The sequence below is a fragment of the Nicotiana tabacum genome, chromosome 15, assembly GCF_000715075.1.
Source record: "Nicotiana tabacum cultivar K326 chromosome 15, ASM71507v2, whole genome shotgun sequence".
Lineage (NCBI taxonomy): Eukaryota > Viridiplantae > Streptophyta > Magnoliopsida > Solanales > Solanaceae > Nicotiana > Nicotiana tabacum.
The window spans coordinates 8348384-8372449 of record NC_134094.1 but is presented as its reverse complement, the minus strand read 5'-3'; the positions used below and the strand labels follow the sequence as shown (position 1 = coordinate 8372449).

General features: G+C 39.9%; 1 protein-coding gene across 1 annotated transcript; it reads left to right on the top strand.

The window, feature by feature from the left end:
* Window positions 1–1021: 1021 nt before the first annotated feature.
* Window positions 1022–23707, top strand: LOC107769007 (serine/threonine-protein kinase SAPK3-like). The gene is made up of 7 exons (XM_075231389.1): window positions 1022–1144; window positions 1809–1883; window positions 22918–23019; window positions 23116–23169; window positions 23268–23357; window positions 23446–23538; window positions 23693–23707. Exons 1-7 carry the CDS (start codon window positions 1022–1024, stop codon window positions 23705–23707), a joined length of 552 nt encoding a protein of 183 aa, XP_075087490.1.
* Window positions 23708–24066: the final 359 nt, after the last annotated feature.

Genomic DNA, 24066 nt, shown 5'->3' with positions numbered 1-24066 from the left:
TATAAATAGTTTCTGGCGCGGATTAAAACACCAGCAATTGGTCGGTAAACTTAGTTTAGTAGCGACCCAAGAGTGGATAATATTCTTTACAAAGCTAGAACAGTAGTAACAAGTAACAACTAAAAAGTACTTCATCGTAAATTTGGGTTCATGTCTTGGGTCCTTTGTTAGTGTGTTCTTTTATCTTTATACATGGAACTTTCCGGCGCGAATTGGAATAAACTAATTACTATTGATTATCCTTAAAAATAATTTAATTGTGTAAATATCTTTTTATGCCCTTGAGAATACATGAACATTTGTATATATAATATTAAAGGACACTTATAATACTAATTATTAAGGGGTTGGCTTCAAACTTCAAAGTTCATTCAAATTATGAAGACATTTTCTTGAAAAGATTCTGTATTGTTTGTCTAGTTTAAGATTGTAATAAATGGTTGTCGGATAACCTTTTTAGTTTTCAGTATTGTTTAAGATTCCAAACGATTTGAAGTTTCATGTACTAACGATGTAAAAGTTATTTATATAATCAAGTTACTTGTAAAACAATTACGTAAATCTCTAAGATAAACAATATACTCTCTCCGGTTTCAATTTAGATGAGCTAGTTTGAATATATATATATATATATATATATATATATATATATATATATATATATATATATATATATATATATATATATATATATATATATATATATATATATGTCCTTAGAAAACATTTTGAAAATAGTTTATTTTTAAAGAAAATGTCGTCGTTCTGGATTAAAGAGAGTAGTGGTCTAACGAAATGTTTATTAAAAAATTGGTGTAACTCTTCCCAGTATATATAATTAGTAGTGAGAGTTGAGTAATTTCATTAACTAGGATTGGTCAAGAAGTCTAGTTGCTTTGATATAAAAAAAAGATCTTCTTGTGAGTGGCTTTTCAAGTTCAAGATTTTACAATTTGTGAGTGTTTTTACATTTCAAGATTTCAAAAATTGTTTATTTGTTGATTTTGAGTTGAGTTGAAAAATGGAGGAGAGATATGAGCCATTAAAAAAACTTGGTTCTGGGCATTTTGGGGTGGCTAGACTTGTCAAGGACAAGAAAACAAAGGAGCTTGTTGCTGTCAAATACATTGAAAGAGGAAATAAGGTAATTTTCCTTATCAAGTATTTTGCTCTTCAATGATTTTTCACTTGTTTGGGAATGTACTAACTTTGTTATGTTATTATTTGTTTCAACACTTTTATCGACACATCGTAAGTGCATATTTATAACATCAGTTTTCGCATGCAAAGGTGTACTAATGCTTGCATTAGGGTAGACTGTCTATATCACAGCCTTAGGGATGCGGCCCTTCTCCGGACCCTGCGTGAATACGGAATGCTTTATGCACGACCCTTCCCCTGACCCTGCGTGAACACGAGATGCTTTATGCACCAGGCTGAACTTTTTTTTCCGCATGTAAAAACGTTTTCGAGCACTTGATATTTATCAACTACTTTCAACCAGCTAAATCCAGCGGACTCTAACTTGATTGATCTTTCTATTGTACTGGTTAAGATTGAAATTTGTGTTATTTGTTCTTTCAAATGACCAAATGTAGGTTGTATTAAGTTTGGTTATTACATATTTACAATCTGAGGTATTATAATGGGAGAAGAGGATTTTGATAACACTTGACTTTGCAAGTGGAAAAATACCTAAGCTTTATCTCCCCTTATTATTTACTGTATAACGAGAGTTTGTTATGTTTTTTTTTTAAAATTATTATGTTAGCCTTTTAAACAGATACAGATTCTTTTTTTTGTTTCAGATTGATAAGAATGGGCAGAGGGAAATTATAAATCATAGATCATTAAAGCATCCCAATATTGTCAGATTTAAAGAGGTAAGTACCTACTCTTATGTTACTGTGAATACTTGATTTTATTAAAATGAAAAGATCCAAATTTTCCCTTAGTACTATTCCAAATTGTTTAATTTTGCTATCCTTTAAAATTTTGGTCAATTTATATCCATGTCATTAGCAAATCGTCTTGTATTTGTCATGGTGAAATGTGAAATGGGTGCTTTGTGAAAAAAGGGAATGAATTCACCCCTCAACTTTTGACTATAGTTTAAAATTATCAGTGCTTGGACTCCATAAGAATCAAAGGCAAAAATAAAACTTTTATAAGGTGGGATAATGTTAGACCAAAAGTCCAACGGAGGACAAAGTTGCTCAAATTCAGATAGTACTTAGGCAAATTTGACGTTACTAATGGAAATGCATTTTTTTTAATACTAAATTGAGTCGAGCTTCTATCAGAAATAACCTCTCTACTTTCCTAAGGTAGGCTAAGGTCTGCGTATACATTACCCTCCTCAAACTCTACTTGTGAGATTTCACTGGGTATGTTTGTGTACGGTCAAAACCGATTCTCAGTCATAAAGACCGGTCGAGACAATAACGTTTCAATCGAAGGGTATCCGCATGGTGAGCTCGGATGAATTCTGAAGTAGAGACGTCGAGCTTCGAGCCTTGAGACCAATCAACCGCAAAACTCGATGTCATTAGCGAACCCGCATCGGGATCGGACTACGGGGTAACAACGACCGATGCGGGCCCCGAATATCGATCCTCTAAGGCAGAACCGAGCTCGAATTAATACCGGGGATTCGATCTAGCACCAAGCTCGAGTCAGTGCCGAGCTCGCAAGGCAAGAGCCGTTACAACCGCACCAAGGGAGAGAATCTTGGTGAGAATCGAGGGAGAGACAAACCATCATGGGTTCTCCACTATATGTATTATTTTATGTTGTTACTAATAAAGTAGTGACCCTCTACTATAAAAGGAGAGATAGACTCAATAGGAAGGGGGCTCAAGATTTCATTATACTTGTTCTTCTAATATTTTTCAGTCTTCCCTTCCATCATTTTCCATTTACACAGCAAAATACCTGTATTGTCATTTATATCAAAGAAATTTGCATACCCTTAGAACCATATTTAAATTTAACGTTATCTGGTTTTTCGGATAAACAGTTTGGCGCCTACCGTGGGGCCAAGGGTAACGATGATTGACTGATATAAATCTACAGTACGCTCCAGCTTACAACTTCGAATCAGCAATGGCTCTACCTATCGACCTCGAAGCCAGCCTTCAAGATGAAACCAACAACTTGGTACCCGGAGGCGGAAGGCTACCTAACAACGGTAACGAGGCTCGAATCGAAGAACCCAAAATTCGAGCCGAAGTACCACTGGATATCAATTCGCAAATAGCTCTAGAAGCGAATTAGCGTTCTGAACCAGAGAGGAGCGTTCAGGGCGGTGCTCGATCTATAGCCCGAGACACCTACAGCACGGGGGAAATCGGGGTCAGCTTGCATATGATTTTCGAAATATTGCAGGCCCAACAAGCAGCAATAGCTCAGTTGTAGAGCCGAACCCATAAGCAAAGCGGGTCGAACTCCAATCCGCTTCTTCGGGAAGTCACACCCAGAACGGAACCCGCCGTAGTGAAATCAAACGAGCGGGAATCGGGGACCGCTCCTGAAATTGCTCGAGGAACTCACGAAGCGAGTTGAAGCCAACGACAAAAAAATGGAAACATATAACGCTAGGGTCGATCAAATTCCGGGGGCTCCGCCAATGATGAAAGGGCTCGATTCGAAAAAATTTATACAAAAGCCTTTTCCCTCGAGCGCGGCCCCAAAACCAATCCCTAAAAAATTTCGTATGCCCGAAATTCCCAAATATAACGGTACGATCGATCCTAACGAACAAGTCACCTCCTACACATGCGCCATTAAAGACAACGATTTGGAGGATGATGAAATCGAATCCGTGTTGTTGAAGAAGTTCGGAGAGACCCTCGCAAAAGGAGCGATGATCTGGTATCACAACTTACCGCCGAATTCCATTGATTCTTTCGCCATGTTGGCGGACTTGTTCGTAAAAGCACATGCTGGTGCCATAAAGGTTGCAACAAGAAAATCGGACCTCTTCAAAGTAAAGCAAAGGGGTAACGAGATGCTGAGGGAATTCGTATCCCGATTTCAAATAGAGCGTATGGACTTGCCACCGGTCACAGACGATTGGGCCGTACAAGCTTTCACCCAAGGACTGAACGGGCTAAGCTCGACAGCGTCACGTCGGCTGAAACAAAATTTGATCGAGTACCCTGCAATAACGTGGGCAGATGTACACAACCGGTACCAATCAAAAATCAAGGTCGAAGACGATCAATTGGGAGTTCCATATGGGCCCGCACGACAGAACCACAAAACCACTAAAAATCAAAGGGAAGCCAACAAAGAGCAAAGGTCGAACAGAGATCGATACCAACCGTACGGCACAGATCGGATGAATAACAGTTTAGCATGTGACACGGTTTGGAACAACCGAAGGATTGATCGGGGGCAAAGTTCTCGGGGACTTATGAGCAAGAGCGACTTCGATAAATATACGGATCCTATAGAAATCCCTTGGCTATCGGAGTATAATTTCAACATTGGTACATCCGCCATCGTATCGGCCATCGGGCGCATCAAAGACACCAGATGGCCTCGACCCATGCAAACCGATACTGCCCAAAGGAATCCCAATCAAATGTGCGAATATCATGGCACCCATGGTCACAAAACGGAAGATTGCAGGCAACTAAGAGAAGAAGTGGCCCGCTTATTTAATAAAGGGCACCTTCGGAAATTTCTGAGCGATAGGGCGAAGAACCATTTTAGAGACAAGGAATTCGGTAAGCGAAACGAGCCAGAAGAACCGCAACACATCATTCACATGATCGTCGGCGACGTCGATGCCCCCCAGGGACCGATGCTTAAACACGCTAAAACGTCAATTGTGAAGCGATCTCGAACCCAAGATCATGCACCCGTAGGGACTTTATCCTTCAGTGATGAAGATGCAGAGGGAATCATCCAACCCCATAACGACGCGCTGGTAATATCCGTACTCATGAATAAAACTAAGATTAAGCGTGTGTTGATTGATCCAGGTAGCTCGGCCAATATCATCAGATCGAGGGTCATAGAACAGCTCAGCCTGCAGGATCAGGTCGTACCCGCAACTCTAGTTCTAAAACGGATTTAATATGGCATGTGAAACCACTAAAGGCGAGATCACCCTACCGATAAATGTAGCCGGAACTATCCAGCAAACAAAGTTTCACGTAATCTAAGGTGATATGAGATATAACACCCTCTTCGGAAGGCCGTTGATCCACAACATGAGAGCCGTACCCTCAACCCTACACCAGGTCCTCAAATTCCCAACATCGGAAGGTATCAAAATAGTGTACGGGGAACAACCGGCCGCAAAGGAAATGTTCTCCGTCGAAGAAGCAAAATCAATATCCTCACCTTCACCAATGAAAGGATCATCTTCAAAGCTGAGCGCCAAATAGCAATCACAGACATCGGCTTTGACCCGACCAGGTAAGAAAAACGTTGAAGAAGATGATGATGATCGATGGATCCCTCGATCCTTCGTACCCCCCGATGATTTCGATGCCACCAAATCAATAATTGAGGAACTGGAGCAGATCGTACTAATCGAACAACGGCCCGAACAAAAGGTACACTTGGGAACGGGTTTGAGCCCCGAACTCAGGAAGAAACTCATTCAATTTCTTATCAATAACATCGATTGTTTTGCCTGGTCCCATCTAGATATAACAGGGATCCCGCCGGATATAACGGCGCACCAGCTAAGCTTGAACCCTATGTTCAGACCGGCGAAGCAAAAAAGAAGGCCCCAGTCGACGAGGTAACCAAACTGCTCAAGATAGGGTCCATTCGAGAAGTAACATACCCCGAATGGTTAGCCAATGTGGTTGTTGTACCTAAAAAAGAAAACAAACTTAGAATGTGTGTGGACTATAAGGATTTGAACAAAGCATTCCCCAAAGATTCCTTCCCACTGCCCAACATCGATCTTATGATCGATGCTATGGCCGGCCACGAGATTCTCACCTTTCTCGACGCCTATTCCAGATATAATCAAATTCAGATGAATTCGGACAATCGGGAAAAGACTTCATTTGTGACCCGATATGGAACATATTGTTATAACGTAATGCCCTTCGGGCTAAAAAATGCAGGAGCTACTTATCAACGCCTAGTAAACAGAATGTTCGAAGAACAAATAGGTAAAACGATGGAAGTTTATATTGATGACATGCTAGTTAAGTCCCTGCGCGCAGAGGACCATTTGCAGGAAATGTTCAAGATTTTGAGGAAATTCAACATGAAGCTCAACCCCGAAAAATATGCTTTCGGGGTCGGTTCGGGCAAGTTCCTCGGCTTCATGGTCTCAAATCGGGGAATTGAAATCAACCCCGACAAAATCAAGGCCATCGAAGACATCACCATCGTGGACAGCGTGAAAGCTGTACAAAGGTTAACGGGAAGAATTGCAGCCTTAGGCCGGTTCATTTCAAGATCATCGGATCGAAGTCACAATTTTTTCTCCCTACTCAAAAAGAAGAACTACTTCGCCTGGATGCCGGAATGCCAACAAGCGTTATAGGAATTGAAACGATACCTCTCGAGTCCGCCACTGCTTCATACTCCGAAAGCAGACGAGCAGCTCTACCTGTACTTGGCGGTATCAGAAATCGTCGTAAGCAGCGTCCTAGGTCGAGAAGAGCAAGGTACGCAATTTTCCGTTTATTACATGAGTCAGACCTTAGGAGAAACAGAAACTAGGTATCCGCACTTAGAAAAATTGGCACTTGCCCTGGTAAGCGCATCTAGAAAGTTAAGGCCATATTTCCAATGTCACCCCATAAGCGTATTAGCCACCTACCCACTCCGAAATATCCTGCATAGGCCCGAACTATCAGGCCGATTGGCCAAATGGGCCATCGAACTCAGTAGGTATGATATCAAATATCAATCCCGCACGGCCATCAAGTCTAAAATTTTGGCAGACTTCATGGCCGACTTCACGCCAACCCTCATACCCGAAGTCGAAAGGGAACTCCTTTCGAAATCAGATATATCGTCCGGGGTATGGATCCTTTTTACGGACGGTGCTTTGAATATAAAGGGGTCCGGGTTAGGCATAGTTTTAAAACCCCCCACGGGTAACATTATTAGGCAAGCCATTAAAACTAGCAGGTTAACTAACAACGAGGCCGAGTATGAAGCCATGATTGCAAGTCTCGAACTAGCTAGAAACTTGGGAGAAGAAGTCATTGAGGACTGTGACTCTTTGCTGGTGGTGAGTCAAGTAAACAAAACCTTCGAAGTCAGAGAAGGTAGGATGCAAAGGTATCTGGACAAACTGCTTATCACCTTACACCATTTCAAACAATGGACCCTACAACATGTCCCCCGAGAACGGAATAATGAGGCCGATGCTCTAGCAAATTTGGGATCATTGGTCGAGGTAGACGATTTGAGCTCGGGGACTATCGTCCAACTCTCAAGATCGATAATCGAAGAAGGGCATGCCGAAATAAATTCTACTAGCTTAACCTGGGATTGGAGAAACAAGTATATTGAGTACTTAAAAAACGGAAAGCTCCCTTCAGACCCTAAAGATTCCAGGGCCCTACGAACTAAAGCTGCCCGATTTACGTTGGCTGCGGACGAAACACTATATCAAAGAACATTCGATGGACCGATGGTGGTGTGTGTGGGTCCGGGAGATACCGATTATATCCTCCGGGAAGTACATGATGGCACTTGTGGCAATCACTCCGGCGCCGACGCATTAGTCCGAAAAATGATCAGAGCGGGGTATTATTGGATCGATATGGGCAAAGATGCGAAAGAGTTTGTTCGTAAATGTGATAAATGTTAGAGGTTTGCGCCAATGATCCATCAAGCCGGGGAGCAACTTCACTCGGTCATATCCCCGTGGCCATTCATGAAACATCGTCGGCCCTCTGCCGTCGACCCCAGGTAAAGCCAAATTTATTTTATTTATGACTGACTATTTTTCTAAGTAGGTTGAAGTACACGCGTTCGAGAAAATAAGAGAGAAAGAAGTCATAGACTTTATTTGGGATCATATCATATGCCGATTCGAGATACCCGCCGAAATAATATGCGATAATGGGAGACAATTCGTTGGCGGCAAAATCACAAAATTCCTCGAAAATCACAAAATAAGAAGGATATTATCAACACCGCACCACCCCAGTGGGAACGGTCAAGCCGAATCGACGAACAAAACTATTCTTCAAAACCTGAAGAAGAGATTGAACGTCGCGAAAGGAAAATGGAGAGAAATCCTACCCGAAGTCCTTTGGGCATACCGAACAACGTCAAGATCCAGTACGGGGGCGACCCCATTCTCCTTAGTATATGGTTTCGAAGCATTGATACCAGTCGAAGTCGGTGAACCTAGTCCCAGATTTCGATTCATGACAGAAGAATCAAATAACGAGGCCATGAACACCAACCTTGAATTATCGGACGAAGGACGAGAAGCTGCCCTCATCCTACTGGCCGCCCAGAAGCAACAAATCGAAATGTACTATAATCGAAGAACTAAAATCCGCCATTTCAAGCCCGGGGACTTAGTGTTAAGAAAGGTCACCATCAATACTCGGAATCCAAACGAAGGAAAATTTGGACCAAATTGAGAAGGACCATACCAGGTGCTCGAGAACGTTGGAAAAGGATCATACATGCTCGGCATCATAAACGGCAAACAGCTATCAAGCAATTGGAATGTATCACATCTAAAATGGTACTACTGTTAAGGCACGGCCTTTCCATATTCATCTAACTAATCCATGCAGAAGTCCGAACGAGAGCTGAAGAAGATCTTCCAATCAAGAGCACGCGTTGCACTCTTTTTCCCTTAGACCGGTTTTCTCCCAAATGGGTTTTTTCGGCAAGGTTTTTAATGAGGCAACCATCGTTCGTGCTGCACTTTCAACAATATCCGAGGCCTCTTTCCGACATACCTTAAATACCAGGGGGGCATCAGGGCCCTCAAATGCATCGAGTTCAGATACAAGAAAGTTCATCTCACAACAACAGGAAAAATTATAAGAGCCAAATGGTCAAAATGAACCATGCTCATATAGATTAGCCCAAACATAAACACACGTGCAATGACTTGAGATTTATTGCTCAACTATAATTAAGATTCACTCAACAATCAAGCCTACGGGCTACCTATATTCTGAGTTCGAAACATTCACTCGAATATTAAGCCTACGGGCTACTGTTATCCCGAGTTTGAAACATTCACTCGACCATTAAGCCTACGGGCTACTGTTATCTCGAGTTCGAAACATTCACTCGACCATTAAGCCTACGGGCTACTGTTATCTCAAGTTTGAAACATTCACTCGACCATTAAGCCTACGGGCTACTGTTATCTCGAGTTCGAAACATTCACTCGACCATTAAACCTACGGGCTACTGTTATTCCGGGTTCGAGCAAGCACTCACTCGACCATTAAGCCTACGGGTTACTGTTATCCCGAGTTCGAAACATTCACTCGAATATTAAGCCTACGGGCTGCTTTTATTCAGAGTTCGAGCAAGCTCTCACTCGACCATTAAGCCTGTGGGCTACTTTCATTCCAAGTTCGAAGTAATCACTCGAATATTAAGCCTACGAGCCACATGATCTCAAGTTCAAAACATTCACTCGATTATTAAAGCCTACGGGCTGCTGTTATTCCGAGTTCGAGCAAGCACTCACTCGACCATTATGCCTACGGGCTACAATATTTTAAGTTCAAAACATTCACTCGACGGCTAATAAGCTACTTTTTTACATTAACTCAACCATTACATTACGCCTACGGATTATGTTCCTTCAAAATTTTGAATCATCGACTCAACAAGCAAACCCAGGGGCTACAAATCTGATCGATCAGAGAAACTACAAGGTCAACATTCGATTAAAAGTCTTCACAAAACAAAAACAAGTCGACCTGATTACACATGTATATACAAAATTTACCTACGAGGTTAATGTACAAACATCAAGAATTAGAAACTAAGCTTCCGGGTCAAGCTCTTCCCTGTCCTCGGATCCGCTTTTGCTACCATCATCATCATCATCGTCAGAAGCCAAGGCTTCAGCTTCCGCTTCGAGCTCTCTTGCTCTTTTTACCTTTTCGGCAAGATCGAAATCTTGAGCGTGAATCTCCTCGAGGGTCTCCCTCCGAGACCTACACTTAGCAAGTTCGGAAATCCAATGAGCTCGAGTATCGGCGGTCTTCGCCGCTTCCCGGGCCTCCATCTGAGCAGCCTTAGCATCAGCCCAATATACAGCAATGGACTTATCTGCCAAGACTTTCGACGACTCAACCTCCGCCTTAGCCTTGGCAAGTCGTGTTTCAAGCTCCTCGATCTTCTTAGCTTGAACCGATCCCTTTTTCTTGACACTTCAAAGCTTAACGTCGGCCGATAATAATTTTGTTAAGATGGTTTTTTTTTCCGTTGCCAGGCGGTCGAGGGTCTCCTTCCACCGATTGCATTCAGCTCGGATTTGATCGACTTCTTCTCGAAGTAACCCGATCTTTTCGATCTTTTGCTGCAATTGAGACAACGAAGGGTTAACTTCCACGGTTGAGTCAGACCCATACTTTAACAGAACGAGGCTCACCTGCTTATCAAGCTCGACCCCTTCTTCACGGACCTTAGCCAAATCCGCTTGGAGGTCCTTTATAGCCTCGTCCTTTTGGATGCAAAGAAGCCGCAGGGCATCTCTCTCACCTGAGGCCTTCCGGAGCTCGGCCTCACAACGGCTAAAATTGACTCGAAACCTACCAATGGCCTGCACAGTAAAAAACACAAAGTCAAGTATGGAAAAGAACAAATAAACGAAGTATGGAAGAATCATTACCCGAGTAATGAAACGCTGATCCTCCTCCAATAAAAGAGAAGCGTCACCGATATCAGAACCGTCGTCGACTCCAGTAAAACAATCCCCGAAAGGATCCCCTGCACCAGAGCCTGCGCCGATATCAGGAGTCTTCAATTCTTGAGCTTCCTTCAGCGCCTCCTCAGAAAAAGATGGAAGAGAAGGCAAATCACCCATTGTCATAGCCCCGAGCAAATCGCTCGGAGTATTCCGGTCGAGATTCTGGTCTTCGGGAACAACCTCGATAGGTACAGCCGCCATCGGCTCGGTAGCTCTGTTAACCTCGATGGCCTCCGTAGACCGAACTACCAAAGTCAAGGAGCTATTTTCTTCTTCTTCATCTCTCAGTCGCTGGATCGAGTCAATCGAAAGGGCAATTGTTTTTCTCTTCACCCTGCGAGTTTTGGGCTTGGGGTCCCCTGACCGAAAGGAAGCTTTTCGCTTCTTATCTTCCCCCTGCTTAGGGACCAGGGACTTGTTTCTTTCCTCGCCGCTCGAAGGCCTCAAAACGGCATCCGTGGTTACACCTGCCCAAGAGGAAATCGGTAACGAATAGAATGCAAAGAATACTTCGAAGGAAACAAGAAGCAAACCTCACCATGGTTCTTGGCCTCCCATCTGCCTTTTGCCAAATCACGCCAAACGCGCTCGGCGTAAGAGGAGGTCGAGGCCAACTTCCGAACCCAGTCCTCAAGGTCGGGCACCGCTTGTGGCATCCAAGGGGCAGCTGAACATTAGGGAAGGACATCAGAAAAAAATCGGAAAAGCACCTGAAATGCGAACAAAAATTACTTACGGTCAAAATTCCATTCCTCACGGAACGGCATCCTCTCCTCCGGAATGATATCACGGGTCCTCACTCGGATATAACGACCCATCCAACCTCGATCCTTGTCTTCATCGATGCTCGACATCAATGCTTTCGATGCCCGACGATGAAGTCTGATTAGTCCTCGAAAGATCTGAGGCCGATACAGTCGGATGAGGTAGTTCAGAGAAAAATCCAACCCTCCGGCTTTGGTAGAGAAGAAGCGCAATATGATCACTATACGCCATAAAGAGGGATGGATTTGGCCAAGGGTGACTTGATACCTTTTGCAGAAATCAATAATCACCGGGTCGACGGGTCCCAGTGTGAAGGGATAAGTGTAAATACTTAAAAACCCCTCCACGTAAGTGGTAACATCCTCGTCGGAAGACGGAATTTGCAGCACGACCTCGGAACCCCAGTTGCAGTCCTTTCGGACGGCCTCGAGGTGATCCTCCGTTATAGAGCATATATACATCAATACGTGTTCACATCGACCCGGAACGGAAGAAGGGTTCTCCACCTTAAAATCGGTTTTCAAAATGCACGGGCCAGGAACATAGTCATGAACTGGCGGCTCCACCGACGCCTTATCATCAGACAGTTGTGAGGAAGAGGTTTTTTCCTTCTGAGGTACAGTTTTGGAAGTTTTCGCCATTGATTTAAAAGGAAAGAGTGCAAGGGAAGAAGTGGACAGCACCAAAATTATGGTATGAACGACCCCGTAGCAGCAAAGTAGAGAGGATAAATAGGAAAGTCTGGAGGAAGAGAAGGTGCAAAAATGGTAGAAGTTGTGTGGAAAGATTATCTATAGACTAAGGCCTGACGGTTCGGTATCAGCGGTGGCCGACCACCGTCTGACACATATTAAATGCCTCGGTAAAACCAAGCCGATGGGACAGCCATCGCATATGTCGAGATCGGGTTCGATAGAAACGTCGGCATAAATTTGATCGAGCCGCAGGGAAATCATATCGTTCCTCGCCGCATCCTTTCCGAGAAACGAGGGGACTATCTGTGTACGGTCAAAACAGATTCTCAGTCATAAATACCAATCGAGACAATAACGTTACAATCGAAGGGTATCCGCATGGCGAGCTCGGATGAATTCCGAAGTAGAGACGTCGAGCTTCGATCCATGAGACCAATCAACCGCAAAACTCGATGTCATTATCGAACCCGCATCGGGATCGGACTATGGGGTAACGACGACCGACGTGGGCCCCGAATATCGATGCTCCAAGGCAGAACCGAGCTCGAATTAATACCGGGGATTCGATCTAGCACCAAGCTCGAGTCAGTGCCGAGCTCGCAAGACAAGAGCCGTTGTCACACCTCTTTATTACCGAGGGGGATAGGGATAAGAGAGTTTTTCCAATTAAAGTGACATTAATCGAAATGGAATTATTTATTAAATTCAGAGTTGCCACTTGGAATAAGTTATGGTGTCCCAAGTCACCGGTTTATTTTACATCCCAAATCGAGAAAATTTGACTCTATTTATGGTCTGCGAACACAGAAGACCGGGTAAGGAATTCTGTTAACCCGGGAGAAGGTGTGAGGCACTCCCGAGTTCCGTGGTTTTAGCACGGTCGCTCAACTATTAATAATTGGACTAATTATATGATTTAATACATGTTTTAAACCCTAGTGTGCATTTTTATCTTCTAAATCGCTTTTAATGTTTATGGAATTTGTTTGAACAAGTCACGATGTCGCGCACTCGCTATTTTGGTACACGTTGCAAACCGCGCCACATGAAATGCACCCATGATTTACGACATATTTATTTTTATTATTATTTGAAGTTGTGGTCGAGTCACGTGAAACGCACACTCGAATTGGGGTTACGTATCATGACTATGCCACGGAAACCGTACCCACAGTCACGATAATTTATTAATCGCGCCTAAAGCAAGCTACAATGTTTGTGATTCTGTAAAGCAATTTACAGCAATCGGTTCTCAATCTCTAATTTTCCAAACTAATTAAGCTCTAAATAAAGCCAAATCCTATGAAACGAAGAGTAACCAAATTGAGAGCATATTCGTGATTTTAAAAGTCTAAAGATGCCGTGATTTTAAACAAGAACAAGTCAATACACAACACATAGAGTAATCAACATTATCACATTTAATTCAAACTCAATCATGATCTAACACAAAATCATATATAAAATAAAGATTTAGAGCTTAAGAGAAAGGAAATGGACCTCTAAATAGATACACTGACTGTTTTAAAACTTGACAATGCACAGGACCACGATCAGACCTCGACAGGCAAAAGACTGACCGAACCTCGCCGGAAAACACTCGAATCTCGCGGACGAACTCAAACTCTACTCAACCCGAAGAAAACCGAAACTCAAAGAGCTGACCGGAACTTTAAGAAAGAATTAGCTCAGAGAAGCTTTATCAATCAACTTGGAAAAGAGAAAGAATCTGAAAAGTCTTTAATTGGTAGTGTATTATAGTACTGGCTATCTCAATTCTCGTGCTTTGAGCCTAGAGAATTGCTACTGTTTCGTGACCTCCATTTTCTGCTATTCTAATTCCCGAATTCTCTTAGTCTCCTCTGTTCTATTTCACTTTATCCGTTCCTTTTTCTTTCACTCTTTGTCTTCTTTTTGTTTTTGTGCAGGTTGCGGCTGTTTGAGTCTTTTGTGTTTGAAGTGGGGAATTAGCTTAGGGGTTTTGGGTGTTAATTTGATTTTTATATGGTAGTGGGGAGTGAGTATTGACCTTTGAATGAAAGTAGATCAATGACTATGATTAAGGGAGGGGTTTGATGGGTGAGAAAAGGGTTTGGGCTAAAAGGGATTGGGAAGAATAGGCCTTTGTCTTGCTGGGCCACCAAAATACGAAAATGAGCTCCCAATTGGCCCAAATTCAATTCTTACTCATTGAGCAAAAAATAAAAATATTAATACTAATACTATCAAAATATACTAATTAATACAAAACTATTTTTTGGTATTTTTAAATAATAATAAAAATAATATCTTTCTAAAAATACCTAATACCTAAATTAAATAGAGAAAATGAAACTATTTTTGTATTTTTTCAATTTTTGTGCTTTAAAAAATAGAATTAAAATTAATAATAAAGTAAAATTCTATAAAAATAAACTCATATAAATATTCTAAAAAATACTAGGACTATTAAAGGTAATTCTAATGTGTGGATCAAAAATTACGTGCTTACAGCTGGCCCTCTTTGCTTGGAAACACAAAGTGTTTTTGAGCAAAGAAACAAGTAAGCGACGTAATTGATTTCTGACCCGACACTTATTCAAAAAGATTGTGACCGAACCCTGGTATCTGAGCTGCCTACATATCCTTGGCTATAAAGGAATCATGCCACGTGTAGTTCAGAAGTGATGGAGTGTGTGGAGAGGATGAGAGAGTCGAATGAGATACCGTTCCGTCGAGGTTCCTGTCCGCGATCCAGTTATTACATCAAAATCAAAAATGAAAAAGACTAACTAAGCCTGTCAGCTATGAGTTATAAGATTCCTATCTATAAGTCTTCTGAAACTTGATCTTGAATGGTTCTTCGTGCAGACTTTTGATTTGAACCTTGATGCTTGCTAGCTGCAGGTGCAGATTCATCTCTTCAGCTTCTTCGGATCAAGATAGGGCACGCAAAGCTTACGACTTCAGTCATGTCTTGAGCAACCCATATCTTTTCATCTGCTTATGCATTTTGAATTGACTTTTTTTTTCTTTTATTCTGGATTGAGACTTCTTCTTTTGGTCATCTCGGACTGTCGGCTTGCATTCTTGAGGCGAGCTTATGTACTTATAACTTGAATTGAATTTTGAAATAACTTCCCTCGTTCTTCAGGTGGGCGCCTGCATTTGACTTGAAATGTGAAATGAATTTCCTCGTTCTCCAGGTGGGCGCCTGCTAATGACTTGAAAATTGAAACAAATTCCCTCATTCTCCAGGTGGGCGCCTGCTGACTTTAAAAACTTGAAATGAATTCCCTCGTTTTCCAGGTGGGTGCCTGATGTTGACTTAATACTTGAAATGAATTCCCTCGTTCTCCAGGTGGGCGCCTGATGTTGACTTAAAACTTGAAATAAATTCCCTTGTTCTCCAGGTGGGCGCCTGATGACTTAAAACTTGAAATAAATCCCCTCATTCTCCAGGTGGGCGCCTGATGACTTAAAACTTGAAATAAATTCCCTCATTCTCCAGGTGGGCGCCTGCTGACTTAAAAACTTGAAATAAATTTTCTTGTTTTCCAGGTGGGTGCCTGATGACTTAAAACTTGAAATAAATTCCCTCGTTCTCCAGGTGGGCGCCTGATGACTTAAACTTGAAATGAATTCCCTCATTCTCCAGGTGGGTGCCTGATACTACAAAAAAATAGAAAAAACAAAAGAAACTTTTCTGCCCCAGTTTGCACTAGGAAGATTTGTGAGTTGTTAGCAAAACTATAAATCACCTATGCTATTGATGAATGATGCAATGATGAGAGTAAAAAAAAAGACTCGACTAGGATATGCGTCTCCTAAAGAAATAAAAATCTGAAAAATCCAAACTAGGAAGTGCGTCTACTAAATTTGAGATTGAGCTTGCGGAAAACTATAAACTAAGCTTGACTAAACTAAAAACTGACCCTATTCTCCAGGCGGGACCCCTGATTTCAAGAAAATTAAAGATTGATAACTTAAGAAAACTAAAAATTGACCTTTTTTAAAAATCCAGACTTCCCTTTTTTTAAAACTTATTATCCTAGGAGAAAATTCATCAGACTAGGTTTTTTTTATTGTATCTTAGGAGAAAGATTCATCAGACTAAGATTTCTATCCTAGGAGAAAGTTCATCAGACTAGGTCTTCAATCTTAGGAGAAAGATTCATCAGACTAAGATTTCGATCCTAGGAGAAAATTCATCAGACTAGGTCTCTTTTTTATTATCTTAGGAGAAAGATTCATCAGACTAAGACGTTAATCCTAGGAGAAAATTCATCAGACTAGGTTTTCTATCTTAGGAGAAAATTCATCAGACTAGGTTTTCTATCTTAGGAGAAAGATTTATCAGACTAAGATTTCGATCATAGGAGAAAGTTCATCAGACTAGGTCTTTTTTTGTTATCTTAGGAGAAAGATTCATCAGACTAAGATTTCTCTCCTAGGAGAAAATTCATCAGACTAGGTTTTCTATCTTAGGAGAAAAATTCATCAGACTAAGATTTTTATTGGGAGAAAATCCATCAGACTAGGACTTTTTATCCTAGGAGAAAAAATGTAAAGAGCAATGGCAATATTTTATGCATACTAGCAAGACAAAAAAAGGCAAAGATTTGAGAAACTTCCCTTTGTCGGCTCTTCTCTTCTCTTTTTTTTTTCTTTTGAACCACTTTCCTTGCACTGCTTTGTTCCTGTTTCAAACAAAGGAAATTTTGTCAGTTTTAAAAGTAGTGGCCGGTTTGTGGCCTTGAGTCTTGGGCAGCTTGGCTTTTGCTCAATCAGCTTTAGTCGATTTCAAGAGATGTTTTGCTTTACATCAACCCTGATCGTTTTACACCCAGTACCATTTGTATTTGTGGCTCAATCAGCCTTATCCCAACTGGAGATCTTTGCTTAGGTGACCTTTTCTATGTCTTGAATGTCTTTCTGTTTTTTGAGCAATTTGTCTGTCAGTGAGAATCACAACTGGTAAATGTCTTTTGCATGATGTGCACACTTCATAGTTCTTGGTCAGTACTACAGAGAGCCCGAGCCCCTGGTTAACCTCGAGGTTATCTTTGCTTGCTTTAGCCAAGTAGGATGACAAGGGTATTTTGGGGGGAAGCCTTTGCATGAATCCTCAAGGCATGTTGACTGTGACACCTGACTGTGCTGGCCAAATTAACTTTGTGCAACTGAAAAGCTAGTAGCAGATTTTGAATTTTTTTCTTGCTTGTTTTGACAAGGACTGACTCAGAGTGAAGGACACAATGATGCCAAGAAACAATATTAACAAGAAATGCCCATGTTGAGAAGGACATAAGGAAGAGTTTTTTTTTTTTTTTTAAATAGCTAGCCTTAATGAATCATGACATGCATTTTGAACTTAATGGCTGATCTATCAAACTAATTCAATCTTTCCTTTTACCATTCTTATGATTTTGAAGTCGGGCTAGTTCATGCCAATCCTTTGCATCAGCTTCACGACTCACTATCGACTAATGGTGCCCCGAGGGGTTTTCACCAACAAGTCTCTCTCATTTATTCATCTCTGCTTACCGTCGTCTTATAGTGCCCGTGAGGGTTTTCACTAGTAAGACTCTCTCATTTTTTCTTCTTTATTTTTCTTTTTCTTTTGATTTCTAGTGTGAGCAAATTGACAGTGTTCTATGTGTGTGACAACTGTTGCTCATTGCATGCGTCTCTTGGCATTCTTGAAGGCATATCGGGAGGTCTTTATTTGGAAGGTTTTTGGATAGGGTTGGAAATAAGGGTCGATATGGAGGCTCTAAGTAGACTCAATATGATGGGTTGTACACTTTACAACTCTTGGAATCGACTCTTTCAAAAGTGAAATAAAATTTTTGCCCCAGTTTTTTATACTGGGGATTTTTGTATTTTTTTTTTTCTTCTCTTTCTTTTTTTTTCTTTTTTTTTTTTGAATTCTTATTTGGTTGGACCGAACCGTGTAAGGTTGCCTACGTATCCCATTTTTAAAGGAATCAGGTCTAACGTAGTTCAAACATCTGACCTAACTATTATTTTTTCATCTTTCTTTCTGCTCTCTTTTTTTTCTTTTTTTTTTCAAAACAAGTTGCCCAACTTCTATTTTCTGGGACATGGACCTTTGACTATTTTATTTTTTTTCGTTTCACTTGTACTTTCTAAGAGTTGCCCCAGTTTGTACTCTTGGGACGTGGACTTTTCTTTTCATTTTTTCTATTCTTTTTTCTTTGTTTTTTTTTCTTTGACTTTTGAGTCTAAACTTGATTCCAAAAGAGGGTGGTCAAAGAAAATAACACAGGCTCGAAAGGGGTAACGAAGGGTATAAAGTATTTGGATAGCAGAAAAAGTGCCTCCCGGCCTCGAGAATGCCAATCACGTTAGCTCTTCACAATCACGACATTGATGCATATGTTTCTTTCTGGTCTTTTTCCGTGTAAAGTTGTATGAGCAATACTTTCCTCGCAGTGAATGACCCTTGTCAATTTGGGTGACTTTTCTTCGATTTTGTCTTGATGTAGAAGATGCATTTTACCAATAAACTGATCCATTTTAAGTTGACTGGGATACACCTTCTTTTGAAAAATACTTTCTATCTCTTAGTGCTAAACAGACTTCAACCCGTCTGATTATCCTTAAGCCCGATTTCCTCAATGATTCAAAAGGTAGAGATCCTTAACTATTATGAGCATGATTGCTTTTATTACATGTAAACTTGGTTCATGCTTATTTTCCAAATGTTTCATGTCTATATACATCTTCAAAAATCTCTTTCTCAGTTATCCAATTCAATACTAAATCAGTTTTCTAAGATCTGACCAAAAATTCCGTATGCATGTCATGTCACTAGAACTAGCGTGAAAAAAACTATGCACAAAAATGGACACAAAATGACTGACTGTTTTTTATTGAATAAAGGATAGCAGGGTCCGATAACACAAAACGAAGAAGAAAAGAAGACAAAATAAGCTACCATGGCTAAAAGAGGAGTGACTTTCCTGTTGCTAAGCGACATCTTAGCCACACATTAGCACATAAGCATTACTACGACATTTAACCGTTTTAATTGCTTTGGATTCAACACTCAAATTTTGACAATCATCCCGAGCAGGCCATGTTCTATTGCTCAAATCTGGTAAAGTCAACCCCACATTTGTTTCCATTTTTATTTTTCACAGCCAACTTTCCTATTTGCCTTTCTGTGACCTTGGATCAACAACAGTTGTGTTTGTTCCATTGGTTGAAAAGATGCTTTTATTTCCGAAGGATCCTGGAATCGCTATTGCAAACCAACAAACCGACCACATTTAACTAGCTTTTTATTTCAAAACAATAAGCATGTTAGAATAAACACTCTCTTTCTTTTTTCCTTTTCTCTTTTTTTTTTGTTTCTTTCCTTTCTCTTTTTTTTTTTTTTTTTTTTTGTTTCTTTCCTTTCTCTTTTTTATTCTTTTTTTTTTCATTCGATTGAACCTGATGTGGGTTGCCTACGTATCATGTAGGAACATGAATCAGATCTTGCGTAGTTCGGGAGGATTATGAATAGGTAAATAAGCTAACACTTTTTTTTACTTTTGAAAACACTCAGACAATGAAAGCATTTAGAAAAAGAATATGTACTTTTTTGCAATTTGTTTTTGTTAAATTTTCGAAAGAAATGCTTTTAAAGAGGAAAGAAAATATTTTTGAATTTTTGGTTTTGATTTTTTGATTTTTTTTTTGAAATTTTTGAAAAAAAAAGGACTTCTAAAGAAGAAAGAAAATATTTTTTTTGTATTTTTGATTTTTTGTTTTTTGAATTTTGGGAAAAAGACTTCTAAAAAAAGGTAGAAAATATTTTTTTGGATTTTGATTTCATTTGTTTTCTTTTTTCTAATGAAAGACTCCTACAAATAAAATATTTTTTGGTTTAAAAATTTTCTTATTTTTTATTTGTTTGGGATTTTCTAAAAAAAAGATTCCTAAAGAAGGAATTAAAGGAAAATATTTTTGGATTTTTAAAAAATGGGGGCCGAAACCGATTAAGTTTGCCTACGTATCTCACACCCGGTGAGAATCAGACCCGCGTAGTTCTACCAGTTTTGACGGAACAGGGAAAACATGAATTTTGATAACATTGGCTTATTTTCTCTCTTTTCTTTTCAAACTTTCGGCAGAGTGTCGAAATGTTTCAAATACCTACCTCACTCTTATTTTTTTCTTGATTTTCTTTCCCTATTCTAGAAGTCGGTCAACATACAACCCGAAGCAAATGAATACACAAGTAGCACGTAATGCATCAGGATGGTCTTTTAATTTGGGTACATCTGTGCTGGACGGACCTAACCCATGTGTTGAGTCCCAAAGTCAAATGCACGTGATGCAAATAAATGTTCCTACTAGGGATCCGGCATGAGGCTATGTTATTCTAAGTTTAAATCCTGGGTGTATTGTTCTAGACCTGGCTTACCCGAGCGAACAACTCGAGCCGGGGGGGGGGGGGGGGGCGTACCGGGAATACAGAAGTTTTACCGGCTTTGCAACTTGTCCGAACCTCGTTCTAAAATTAGGATATGACTCTAACAGAAAAGAAGCCACGCGAAGCGCACGCTTCCCAGAAGATTTAGAAGACTCAGAGAGAAGAAGGGTTTCGTAGCAGTTTATATACAATTCACACAATATCAAAGCGGTAAAAAAAAGCGGCATTTAGCACATTAGGCTCAAACACGTAAAAATCAGACAATCATGAAAGCCAATCATAACAGCTATTCTAAGTTTGAATTTTGAACCCTGAACCAGAGATTCTGGGTTCTTATCCCCAGCAGAGTCGCCAGAGCTGTCACACCTCTTTTATTCCGAGGGGGATAAGGATAAGGGAGTTTTTTCAATTAAAGTGACATTAATCTAAATGGGATTATTTATTAAATTCAGAGTCGCCACTTGAAATAAGTTATGGTGTCCCAAGTCACCGGTTTATTTTACATCCCAAATCGAGGAAATTTGACTCTATTTATGGTCTGCGAACACAGAAGATCGGGTAAGAAATTCTGTTAACCCGGGAGAAGGTGTGAGGCACTCCCGAGTTCCGTAGTTTTAGCACGGTCGCTCAACTATTAATAATTGGCCTAATTATCTGATTTAATACATGTTTTAAAACCTAGTGTGCATTTTTATCTTCTAAACCGCTTTTAATATTTATGGAATTTGTTTGAATAAGTCACGATGTCGCGCACTCGCTATTTTGGTACACATTGCAAACCGCACCACATGAAATGCACCCACGATTTACGACATGTTTATTTTTATTATTATTTGAAGTTGTGGTCGAGTCACGTGAAACGCACACTCGAATTGGGGTTACGTATCATGACTATGCCACGGAAACCGTACCCACTGTCACGATGATTTATTAATCGCGCCTAAAGCAAGCTACGATGTTTGTGATTCTGTAAAGCGATTTACATCAATCGGTTCTCAATCTCTAATTTTCCAAACTAATTAAGCTCTAAATAAAGCCAAATCCTATGAAACGAAGAGTAACCAAATTGAGAGCAGATTCGTGATTTTAAAAGTCTAAAGATGCCGTGATTTTAAACAAGAACAAGTCAATACACAACACATAGAGTAATCAACATTATCACATTTAATTCAAACTCAATCATGATCTAACACAAAATCATATATAAAATAAAGATTTAGAGCTTAAGAGAAAGGAAATGGACCTCTAAATAGATACACTGACTGATTTAAAACTTGACAATGCACAGGACCACGATCGGACCTCGACAGGCAAAAGACTGACCGAACCTCGCCGGAAAACACTCGAATCTCGCGGACGAACTCGAACTCTACACGACCCGAAGAAAACCGAAACTCAAAGAGTTGACCGGAACTTTAAGAAAGAATTAGCTCAGAGAAGCTTTATCAATCAACTTGGAAAAGAGAAAGAATCTGAAAAGTCTTCAATCGGTAGTGTATTATAATACTGGCTATCTCAATTCTTGTGCTTTAATAGCTAAATTAAATAGAGAAAATGAAACTATTTTTGTATTTTTTTAATTTTTGTGCTTTAAAAAATAGAATTAAAATTAATAATAAAGTGAAATCCTAAAGAAATAAACTCAAATAAATATTCTAAAAAATACTAGGACTATTAAAGGTAATTCTAATATGTGGGTCAAAAATTACGTGCTTACAGCCGTTACAACCGCACCAAGGGAGAGAATCTTGGCGAGAATCGAGGGAGAGACAAACCATCATGGGTTCTCCACTATATGTATTATTTTATGTTGTTACTAATAAAGTAGTGACCCTCTACTATAAAATGAGAGATAGACTGCAATAGGAAGGGGGCTCATGATTTCATTATACTTGTTCTTCTAATATTTTTCAGTCTTCCCTTCCATCATTTTCCATTTACACAGCAAAATACCTGTATTGTCATTTATATCAAAGAAATTTGCATACCCTTAGAACCATATTTAAATTTAACGTTATCCGGTTTTTCGGATAAACAATATTATTGTTGTTGTTGTTGTACTAAATTGAGGAGCCATTTGCATTGCTGTTAATTTCACGTATGGTCACCGAACGTGCACTCTTTTGTTGTAGGTCTTGTTAACTCCAACACATTTAGCAATTGTTATGGAATATGCAGCAGGTGGTGAACTTTTTGCTAAAATATGCAGTGCTGGTAGATTTAGTGAAGATGAGGTTATAAAGATCTCCAATTCCTTATTTTCTTTCTGTATTTTATAATAATATGAAAATATTGTATTAATCTTCATTCTTGTTTTTCCGAAAAAATAGGCTCGCTTCTTCTTCCAACAGCTAATTTCTGGAGTTAGTTACTGTCATTCAATGGTAAATTGCATAAATTGAAGTACTTTTCCATTTTGTTACGTTTGTTATCTTTCTTTTTTTTTTTTTATTTTTTTTTTTATGATTTTCTTTTACCGTAGGAAATTTGTCATAGGGATTTAAAGCTGGAGAATACACTCCTTGATGGAAGTCCAATGCCACGTAAAATATGCGATTTTAGTTATTCCAAGGTTTTTTGTTTTCTGTTACGAAATTTGTCGCTAATCTTTTCTTTTGTAAGATAATAGGCAGTTACTATACATTTTCTTTGTCATATAGTCTGGTTTGTTGCATTCGCAACCTAAGTCCGTTGTTGGAACACCAACTTATATTGCCCGTGAGGTGCTATCGCGAAAGGAATATGATGGGAAGGTACGAATACTCTCTTTAGATTATTACATCTTAGAAAGAAAATGAATCTTGAGTTTAACTTAACAACCGAGGATTACCTTTACTAAGAAGAAAACAACTCATTTGCATTACATTCACGTTTTTCACATGTATATACATGTTCTGTGTTTGATAGGGAGCCTTGACATAACTAGTAAAATTATTGTCATGTGACCTGGATCAAGTCATTGGTTCAAGCTAAGGCTGCGTACAACAGATCTTTTTGGGTATATATACCTCATGAATGGTAAAGGAAGAATGCGATAAAAATGAGAAAGGGATGAGATTGCATTTATTCAAATCCTACAGATATGCTACGATTCCAGAACATTATGCAAATACGACGTCAAGGTGGGAAAGTAAGGGTTCCTGCCCGAGATGTTATTAATAGATAAGGAACCAGTGCGAGACGTAAGTTAAGACAAAGGAAATAACCCAAGAAAGATTACGCAGAATATTGGTATGAGAATGAGCCAACGAGTAGTTAGTATACCGTTAAACCTCTTTATA